The 11,155-nt window shown below is 41.8% G+C and overlaps 1 protein-coding gene across 2 annotated transcripts in view; it reads right to left on the bottom strand.

Annotated features, from left to right (window-relative positions):
- The window catches only part of mtcl2 (microtubule crosslinking factor 2), a 103,227-nt gene extending 93,604 nt beyond the window's left edge, over positions 1-9,623 (bottom strand). For both annotated transcript variants that reach the window (XM_068327930.1, XM_068327923.1), the window contains exons 1-3: positions 8,337-9,623; positions 4,870-4,971; positions 4,675-4,797 (exon numbers count right to left, since the gene is read on the bottom strand). In XM_068327930.1, the coding sequence (XP_068184031.1) occupies positions 4,675-4,797; positions 4,870-4,971; positions 8,337-9,317 (1,206 nt within the window). In that variant the 5' untranslated portion in view covers positions 9,318-9,623. The remainder of the gene's footprint in view (positions 1-4,674; positions 4,798-4,869; positions 4,972-8,336) is intronic.
- Between the last annotated feature and the right edge of the window lie 1,532 nt (positions 9,624-11,155).

Genomic DNA, 11,155 nt, shown 5'->3' on the forward strand with positions numbered 1-11,155 from the left:
GTGTGTCAGGATTAAACTGAGTTATAGACTTAAACAGAAGGACATGTGTCTGGTTCTACTTCCTCTAAAGGATGATCTGTTATGAGATCATGATTGGAAAATAGTTTGAAACTAAACCTACATGGAGTTTTTAACTGATATTAAAGTCTTAACTCAGTACTGATGCTCCTCCAACTTGAATAAGGAAAAGGGATCTTTACAAAAACATAACATTATAACTTATAATAACTTAGAGTTATTTTTTCATACATGAGGCTGTGAAATAAATTTGTCAAATCAACTATTTTTTCATGGTTTGTTGAAGACAGCAGCAAAAGAAACAATTTGTAATGTAAGAGTTTAGGTTGACCGTGTTACTGAGCTGCATACAGTTGGACCCCAATAACGAAGATCACTGCTAGAATTTTTGGAGCTCATTACTACTGTGAGGGAAAGCCAAACAAATCCAACCAATATTTTTTTCTAAATGTGCAGGTTCTTCTACAACTAGTAAGCTAATGAGCAAAAGTGTTTTAAAGTACACTAGATTTATAACAATCTAGGAAGTCCTCCTCTCGAGGCAGCCTTCCATTCTGCTGAGGTTTCTAGAAACAGAACAGAAACCAGGGGACAGCTGCAGTCTTGTCCCAGAGTAATGACAGAAGGACTCTTGGAACCTAAACATTCATGTGTTCTGGTGTGGGAGGAAACTTCAAAAAAGGTTTCATTCAGGAATTGAAGACCTTCTATTTGCTAATACAGAGCTCTGGCTGAACTCCACCACACTTAGTGCTAAATGTGAATGTAATGTTGGTGTGAATGAATGTTTGTTTGTTTTTTTGTTTTTGTTGTGTCTGTTCCTCTGCTTCTGACTTAGTAAGGCCAAGTGAAAATACAGTGAATGGAAAAGCAGGGGCTGATTTGTTCTGAACTTCACAAGTGTTGTAGGTGGGAGGCTAGTGAATGTATAATACAATTTACACAACATTTTGCTGAAAGGTAAATTTGGAGTCTGCAGCACAAGGAATACCAGACAGTTCCGCACTGTTTTTGCTGTTAGGTCTACATGTGCAAATAAGGCTGAAACTGTGAACCACCACATCAGAATCTGGGTTGAATCATCTGAGTTGCTCTTTGCCAGTTTACAGTCTGGTGTCTTCTTCCCAAGGATGGACTCTGGACCCTATTTGTGTTTTCAAGCATCTAAAATATTGTTTTTGTGTAAGAAATAACTAAACCAAAAACAAAATTTCTAAATTTCACGAGGTCATGTAAATGGTACCTTAATAAGGGAGTCCAGAGTCATGGTGGTATGATATACTGTGAGTCTGTGAGGGAGTCAGGCAGGGAAGATGACTGTTTGGAGCAGGGATCACCAATGAGCTGCCTGCAGGCCAAAGCTTCTGGCTTCCATCCAGCCCACAAAGCCTTTCGACACAATGGAAAAAGCTAGGCCTGTTATGGGGCTCATTATTAACTCTTGTCATCAAAGAGATTGGCAAGACTGCACTTAAATGGGCATAGAGTCAGAGCGCTTTGAAGACAGAATATAAAATAAAACATTAATCACTGAATTTTACCAAATTAATTCACCCAGATGACAAGGATTGAAATCCTAGATTGATTTTTTTTTTTTTTTTTTTACTGTATGCTGCAATCATGTTACCCGTTGCATGGACAGTACTCTGGTGTCATACATAGCATAAATACAACACGTAGCAAAAACTTGTCCAGCTCACACACCCCACTGTAGAGGACTGAGGTCTGTCCTTATATGGACAAGAGAGAAACTAGCTAGCATGTCATCCACCTGCTCAGACAAAAAAATAAGCTAATTTTCCTTAACACTCAAGTATGTCTTTACAGAATCTGGTAAAGCTGACTATTTCCTCTATGCAAATATGTGTTGGTGTGTGAGTGTGTGTGTCCAGATATCTTGTGGGCCTGTGGGAGTGAGAGGAGTGTGTAACAAGGCCAGGAAATGATGTCAGATATTCCCATGGATATGTAAGAATCTGTTTATGTTTACAGAAACAGAGATTTTTTTCTCTGTCTTCACTTCCCTCAGTTCTCATCTTTTCTCCATGTGTCGTTGTTGCTCTACTTAACCCCCAGGAGATGCTTGGACACTCAAGTCACGGTGTGTGTGTGTGTGTGTGTGTGTGTGTGTGTGTGTGTGTGTGTGTGTGTGTGTGTGTGTGTGTGTGTGTGTGTGTGTGTGTGTGTGTGTGTGTGTGTGTGTGTGTGTGTGTGTGTGTGACTCATCAGATCAAGGTCTTAAATCATTGACAGTTAAGCCAATTTCTTTATTTCTTTTTTAAACCAGCTCATGTCAAAGTTAGGTTGGATCATCAGAGTCTTCTGGTAGGAAGAAACAACAACAGAGGTTTGATAGATTTTCGGTTTGATATACTGTATTAAACGATACTGATGCAATTGTTACATTGATAAACATATCAAACTGTTATCTAAAGGTGATTCCACATTTTTTATTGTAATAAAAAATGTGGAATCATCTTTAGATATTAAGTACCCTTTTCAACAACAAAAAAACATATAGCCTATATGTGCATCATGGCCATAACTGAGTTTAGTTTTGTTAAACAGGTCAGCGGATACAGCAAGTTAGCATAATATAAAAAATGAATATAATTTGGGTTATATCCTGACATTTCTGCAGAAGTTGACTGTACTTTAAAGAGCGGTTAGACACACATTGGCCTACAGTAATACCATGCACTGATGTGCTAGATGGTTCAGCATGCCTTGTTGAGTTAGCTAATATGTTGTTAGCTGCTTGAATCATCACATCAACACAATGGCTTGTGTTTGGGCTGGTCTCATGTCAGCTGAACTATCAAGATCAAAGAAAAAGAATCCGCAGCTTTTACAGCTGCTGCATTTGCTACCTATACAAAGCACAAAGCCTAACTTCTCATAACCAAATAGGCTTTGTTTGTTTTTTTATTGTTTTTCCTGATACAGTAGTTATTTTCTGAAGTTAAATCAGGGTTGAGTTACAGAGGTAGGTCTGTCTCTAAGAGGCATTACAATAAATAAAAAGCTAAAAGAATAAACAGAGTTTGACAAAACCAAAGCTTAGAATGGGTTTCATGCATACACACACTCATGTGCGTATACACAGACACACACACACATAGTTTGGAGTAACCCGACCTGATGTCTGAGTCTTAAAACCTGGAGGTAAGAGCAGAACATGAAGCCACGTGTAGTGAGAGAAGTCAAATCTGTAGTTTTTCAAGGTCCTGTGCTAATGAAGCCTTTCCACCAACGCCAACAGATGTGACGTGTTTTTTCCTTCAGTTTTTTTTTCTATTTTTTTCCATTGCTTTTGATTCAGTCTTTATCCCAACACTGCCACTGCCAAGTTAAACATAATTTCAGTCAGATCTCCTGTTAAATTAACTGATTCTTCTTCAAGAACCTAGGTACCTTGTTTCTCTTCCTTTATGTTTTGTGTCTTTTCATTTGTATTTTTGTTAGATCCTTTTTTCTTTTTTTTTTCATTTCCCTCTCTGTCCCCGCCTTATCCTCTCACTGTGATTGGCTAATTTGAATTTTCAAACAGTGACAGAACCCCCTTTTTTTACTCGGCACAGAAACACACACACATACACACATACGCACACACAGGATGTACGTTCATCCTTTTGCCTTCCTCCTTCCTTCCCTCTTCCAAAACAACCAGATGGTGAGACAGGAGCTGAGAGACAGACAGCAACAGCCGGCAGAAAGTCCTTAGAGACTGACACCGCGGTGTCTCTCTCTCTCTCAGGGTATAAAGGTCTCATTGTGCTCTTTATCACATGCAAAACGTTAGAGGGATGCTGTGAATTTGATGTAGTGAATTGCAGCACAGGGTCAGCCTGAAAAGAAGCACACACAGAGGCTTAGCCGTCACTATGTTTGTGTATATCTGGCCTGTATCAGGATTCCTGACATGATTGAAATGACTGGTCTGTATTCACACAGAGAGGTATGCTTGTAAAAGAGAGTGCAGTCTGCATGTACATTTACTGAATCTGTGTCTGAAATGCTGGTTCTTTTCATGTGGGCTAACATAATTTCCACATTCTGCACGACAATCTGTCTTGCTGTCATGAGCTGGGAAATACCACGAAACAAACTGGAACTGTGACCTCACCACTGTCTTATGACTTCAACAGTGTGAAAGTCTAAATCATCCTTAATAAAGCAGTGTGTAACATGTCATTGAAGTGTGGTCATGTCACCAAGACACTAAACTAATCATATCCAGTGCTAACTACGGGTGTGACTGTGCTCGATGAAGATAAACTGCAGTAACACAGATAACACACACACACACAAGATATTTTAAATTCGACCTGACGACCTCACTGTCCTGCATAAACCCACAACTGGATTTCTCACCTCTGAGGCTCAGACGATTCCAGGTCGCTGTTTCAAATCACACCTTTTTGCACAGTTTAATAAAATTAAGGTGACACAGAGAAGAGAAGGGACTCTATTGTATCAATATCATCTGATCTCTGAGTATAAAGACATTAAGATGTGTGTTCTTGTCAGAGCACTTTAACACCTATAAATTAGCTTCCAGACACACCGATGAAAATCTTTTTTTTTTCATGCCACTCCTCATATAACACACCCTATGGTTTGAGCTGCGGCTCAATCAGCTTTTGAAGCACTTACTTTGACATCTTGCTCCAGCGATCGAATCAATTCTCCGTCCACCTGCCCTGTCTGTGCAACACGGATAGAACGCCGCTCTGCCTTTCTCAGTCGGTACTGCAAGATGCGGCACGTCTTATTTGCCTGAGAAATGGAAGCAGTGTGAGTCAAGAATGTCACGTGTCATCTTATTTGTGTCACGTTATTCTGTCCTACCTGCTCCAGCTGTTGCCGTAGTTCCTGCAGCTGGTAGACGTCTTCCTCCATGTACATGTCCCTCATCTCCAGCATCTCAGACCTCAGCTCTTCCATTTCATCCTAAAAACAGGAAAGAATGGAGGAATAGAGGGTTTACTATGAAACAATAAGACCCATGTAAATTAGACTTGTCAGTGAATATGGGTCAGGAGTAAATCCTTCAATGTTCAATGGGAGTTGCACTTTTTGCTACACATGCAACACAATACCCATCATTATCAAATAATCATCTTCAATTCAGAGTGTCACAATCGAAATCCATCTATCCAGTCAGTCATTGCTCACCTCCGCACGGCATTTTTGCCTTTCACATCCTCATCAGAGAGATTGCCCTTACAACAATTTGTGCCCTCATTGAGTTGTGTAAGCAATTTAATATCCTAAGTCGGATGAAAGTGGACATCAGAAGTAGAGATACAGGTGTTTTAAGTAGAACAATGCACTCAGGGATGTAATATGAATATCTATTGATCCATTCTCTCGCTTCAGTCCAGGAGGTCAAAGGTTACGGTCAGTTATTATTTTACAGTGGAGATGTTAACAGTCCCTGCAAAGAAATCAACAACAGAGCAAAAGAAATTGCTGAACAGTTGAACAATTACACAAAACATTTTGGACAAATATTTAAATAAGCATGAACTCAGACAGAAATTCATCTCAAACAGAGGCTGGGTATATGTTTACAGTAGGGTAGTTATTCCAATCTCATAGACTCACTAGAAAGGAATCACACATTTCTACCCAACAGCACGAGTTGCGTCATCCCTTTGAATCGCTGCAGTAGTAGTAGTGCTGCTGTCAAAATTTACTACAGCAAAGAATGTGGGTCAGCTTCTACAAAGCTACAACTGTAGCGACAACAAGCTTTAAGTGTCTGTGAGTGTGTGTGTGTGTGTGTGTGTGTGTGTGTGTGTGTGTGTGTGTGTGTGTGTGTGTGTGTGTGTGTGTGTGCGTGTGTACGTGCGTGTGTGTGTCGCATTTTGTTTAAATAAATTGATGATCAAGTGAAAATAACATGCAGTGAGACAAAATCTACATTACTTTGAGAACTTTGAGAAAAGCAAAGACAAGAAAAGAAAAGAAAAGAAAAGAAACACCAAAATAGGAGTAGCAATATAAAACGTATGAAAACAAAAAGAAAAACAAAAGAATGTAAGGAGGAAAGACAGGTCAAAAAACACAGGGAGAGAAGGAAGGGAGGACAAGAAAGAAAATAAAAATTAAGGGATGATGCAAAGAAAGCTAAATAGGGGGACAGAAAAGTAAGTGGGTGCAGTGGGAATGGAGAAGTGTAATGAGGAACTCAGTGTAAGTATGACACCAATAGATAAGGAGGCAGATATAACACAAAGGCAGACAGTGAGATGTGACGATACACAACGAGGGAATCACAAGTTAATGTGGCGAGAGACCAAGGAAGAATGACATGCTCCACTGACCCGCTTTTCACAGTTAAAGGAAGAAAAAGATGGTTTGTGTCATGTGAGTAACCAGCCAGTCAGGAGAGTGAAACAACCAATCAGATGATGATGATGTTCTTTGATTCTTTTCTACATCATGTTTCCACTGTTAGAAATCCAGATCATGTACAATCTAAAAATATTTTGTCAGTCAACTTCAGTCAACATTATCAAAGTGGTTCACCTTACTGGTATACACAGTGATCCGTAAGAGCTGGTTCTCTATAAAACGTTAGCTGCACATATGATTTACTGTGAACTAACATTGCAGTCGCATGACAGACATTACTGAGAGTAAAGCCCAGAAAGCCCTATGACTCTGATGTTTCAAGAACTAGGGGCCTATGTTCTGTTCATCATGCCAAGGTACAGCATGCTATTTGTTCTAGTTCTTGCTACAGAACAGCGGCTTCAACAAAGAGTGTGGATGGCAGCGCAAGCAATCAGTTCAATATTATGAGTGAAGGAAAACAAGGACATAAGAAGGTAATAAACATAAACGGAAAAATATATGTTATAGTAGTAGAAATAATTGATAGTAGGTTGTTGTGGTTGTTGCTGGTTGGTTTTTGAGCAGACTTACACTGAGACTTCTGGAAGTATTTCCACAGCACTTGATAGAACGACGGGACATAGGACAGGAAATCCCATTAAATTGTGGTGCTGATCTGGATAAAGACTAAAAATACTAGATAGAGCTGTTTTCAACATTCACCCCAATTACACAGAAAGTACTAAAACTTATTTCCACAAAACTTAGTGGGTGGCTGGCATAGGTGGAGGTAGCTAAACAAACACTTGTAGCATTGTTCCTATATGGAGGGGTTCTAGTTTTGATCTTCTGACTTCTAACCAGGTGTTCCTCACAGATGCCCAAACAGCAGACACCACCAGGCTGGGTTCACGGCTAGTCAGACTTCTGGTCCCATAGATCAGTTACATGCTGTCATATAATATACTGTATATTCAGAAAGCAGCTCCAGTCAGTTCAACTATTCTTTCACCTTAATTTATTTATGAACTGCAAAAATCATCATAGATTAGTCGTGTCAAAACACAATCAAAATCTTCATCGTGGAAGCAGTTACAGAATTAAGATCCACCTAGAACTAAAATCCTGGTATAGACAACAGGGTGGTCCTGCTGTTTAGGGAAGCATTTTTAATCAATCACCCTCCTCAGCCAATCTTTGACAATTACTGTCATGTCTGGTAACCGCCAATTAGAGCTTAGAGACATACTAATGTGATCAATCATTCAAGTAAAAATAGATCCTCATATATTACATGTCACTTCCCGTGCACATGTGACAGCTCAACAATTCCTCTACTAATAAAACAAAAATCTGACATCACTCCGTCCTTCTTTGAGGTTGTAATGATGGGTTTATGATCTAGTTCTTGTTTTATTTCTCCAACAAAGAAGGACTTGGTGTTCAACATTCCCTTGTGTGTTTTACTCTTCTCAGAGTGTAAAAGACTGAGACGACAATTGAAAAAAGTAAAATCCCTATTAAAACTAGTGATAATCAAACACCTCAGGAAATTAATGGCCTTCACTGCAGACTTCAGTGGCAAGCCCTCCAGCTGTGGAGTAAATTTACATCCTCAACTCCCTCATGTGAACTAAGGCAAACAACATGATCATAGAAAGGAACCACCATCTATGCAAAATGTGGAATAAAGCAGCATCATATGGAGCTCTCTTTCACACTCCACTCATGGTGTCCTGAGGAGACAAGACTGCTGACACAAGTGATCCTGTAGTCAGTATGTTGTGATTGTTGTGATGAGCCTTGGATGGCCTCCAAAAGCTCCCTTAGGGCCACCTGGCAAACAAAGGCAACAATGCTATGGTAAAATACCATGATTCTGATGTGAGGGTTTTCCAATGGGATTCCTGATGCAGAGTCTGGAAAGCACGCACAAATTATTTCGTTGACACAGCAAAATATATCGGACTTACTTTAAGGTAATCATTCTCAGATCTCAGCTCCTCTATTTCTCGGACGAACTCTTCGTGCATGCCGTCTATGAACTCCTCGGTGAGATCCGAGAAAGCCAAAGATGTGCTGGCAGGCATCCTGCTGTCAAGAGAGGTGGCCGAGCGCTCCTCGAGGGGGGATGGACTGCCTTCCCCGGTCTCTGCGCCGAGGGAGAGCCTGTCCTTCTGCTCCTTCTCCTCGAGTGTGCAGGTGGTCTTGTTGGAGCATTTCTTGTTTGCTCTGTCACCAAACGCACCATCCTTGAGCGGCTTGTCTCCATCCGGTCCACCGCACCGACTACTCCTCGATTCCGCGTCGCTGCTCACTGCATCCGCAGACAGCTTGTTTTCCTCGGAGGCGCAGTCCGAGAGCTCGGAGCTACTGTCAGTGGGGGAAAGCTTCCCGGTGGCGCAACCAGAGTCCTTGGACACCTCGTCAGATCCAACGCTGGAGTCTGACAGCTTCTTCCTCCCTCTGCCCTTTGCCGTTTTGGCCTTGGACAGAGGAGCGGTGGACAAGAAGGATTTGCCCGTGGGTTTAGCGCCACTGCTTCTCTCTGATTTGCCTTCCTTCCCACCAAGACTTCCAATGGGGCTGCGCCTGGAAACGCGGCTACCCAGGTGGATGGCTCCCGGCTTGACGCTCAGAGTCGGGGTCCCAATCCCTCCTCGGATCTTTGTGAGGGACCACCCGGAAACATCCTTCGGTCTGGCCGGTGACGGAGCCCGGTTGATCTTCTTCTCGCCTGAAGGCTGAGCGGACAGCGCGGGAGAGAGCTCGCCGGCGTCGGACCGGGGGTCTTGGTGTCCCGGCCCGGCGTGAGGCTTCTGCACGCCGTCCGACCCCTCCGTCCCGCCTCCGCTTTCCATCTTCTGCCGGAGATGAAGTCTCCGTTCCTTGTGTGAGGCGAAAAATAGACGAGTCGGAGAGTTATGGACATCAACCCCCTTTGTTTTTGTCATTCATTCCGTTTAGATCGAAACAAGAAACAAAGAAATGAACCTCCTTCTTTGGGGAAAACCGGAGGCAGAAGTTGGCGAATATGAACTGCGGGGCGACACAAAAGGAGGCGATTCTCGCTCCGGCCACAATGAGAGCGCCTGCAGCGCAAGACGGGGGAAAAGCAGGAAGCAGAGCCCGTAGAAGTCGAATAAAAACCCGTTTTCCACTATGTACAGTCAACGTGATGAGGTTTCCTTTTTGTTCTGGTAGGTCAACATCTCTTCTCCCCGGTATATCTGTCTGTCTGTCACCAACCGCTGGTTCCTGCTCAGGGGTGGAGCGGGAGAGGCGGTGTGGTGGATTTGGTCATGGTCTCTCTCTCCCCCCCTCCCTCTCTCTCTTTCCCTCTGCACCCCCCCCCCCCCCACCTCTCACCCCCTCTCTTTCCCCGCCCTGATAACGGTATCTAGCCCTGGAGGAGGAGAGGGAGGAAGAGAGGAGATCATCTATGTTTGCAGCTCTCGGTCGCCACCAGTGCAGGACGTTTTAGAGACACATCCAGAGCAGGATCCATCCCTTGGCAGGCAAAACATTTACTGAAAACCAGTGCTGAACCCCCACCCCCAAGTCTTACATGGAAAATAAGAATCTCCTGCGTGCATTTCTGTTAATCTATTTATTTTTAATATTTTTTTAAACAAAAATTTATCCATCCACCATCTATCCATCCATCCATCTTCAACGGCTTATGTAGCTTCGATTTTGCAATTTCTGTGAACTCTGGGTAACTAAAACTTTGAAATTGTATTAAGGTCCAAACAAATCAATAGAGAACAAACCACACACACACACACACACACACACACACACACACACACACACACACACACACAAACACACACACACACACACACACACACACACACACACACACACACACAAATTGATGTAACCCTTTACATGGAATTGTGAATCAGGCACCGAGTGCTGAAGTGAAAACACACATGGGAGTTTCGACAAAATATGGTCATCATAAAATATAACAGACAGATGATAATCAATAAAAGATCCTCATTACAAGAATGAACCATCAACTGCTTTGATGGTTCAAATGTCTCTTGAATGATAATAACAAACATGAGAGAAAATTTATTAGCTGTTATTGCTAACTATCAGAGGGTAGATTACTAACCATTTAAATCCAATATCCTGTTTGATTTAAATGCCAAAGGATTTATTTGACAAATCAAAAGTGCCCACCTCGACTCAAGTTATATAAAATACTGTGTCAGAGTGCAGAGCGTCTCTAATATCTCTGGTAACTCTGTAACTGTTTCATCTTTCACACTCACACCTACATGCAATTTAGAGTCACCATTTCAACATTTAGCATTTCAACATTTTATTTATGACGTGAAACCAAAGACAACCTCCACAAGGAGAATATGCAAATGCCACATAAAAAGGCTCTAGGTTGGGATTTGCACTTACCACCCGGTGGTTATAGCAACAGTACTAACCACGTGAAATTTAGCAAATTATCATAAACACAATTCAGGCACGTTGTGATATAGGTACAGAATAGGAGTTTAACTTAAGACCCGATGGTGGCACTACAAGTTAAGAAATTACAAAAGGGATTGCAATTATCAACGGTCAAAAATGACATGTGCCCTATAGTGGGGTTTTTTAGTATGTCATTCCTACCTTTTAGCATATGCAAGGCTAAAAAGTGAGCGTGACCTCCTCTGCTGCTACTCATGCCCATCATCTATTAATATCTATACACTGTATATATGTATAAGCTTTCATACATAACATGTTACTACAAAATCAAGTGTCTAATATAATGTAGGAT

Source organism: Antennarius striatus, chromosome 2 (assembly GCF_040054535.1).
Source record: "Antennarius striatus isolate MH-2024 chromosome 2, ASM4005453v1, whole genome shotgun sequence".
NCBI classification, from domain to species: Eukaryota; Metazoa; Chordata; class Actinopteri; order Lophiiformes; family Antennariidae; genus Antennarius; species Antennarius striatus.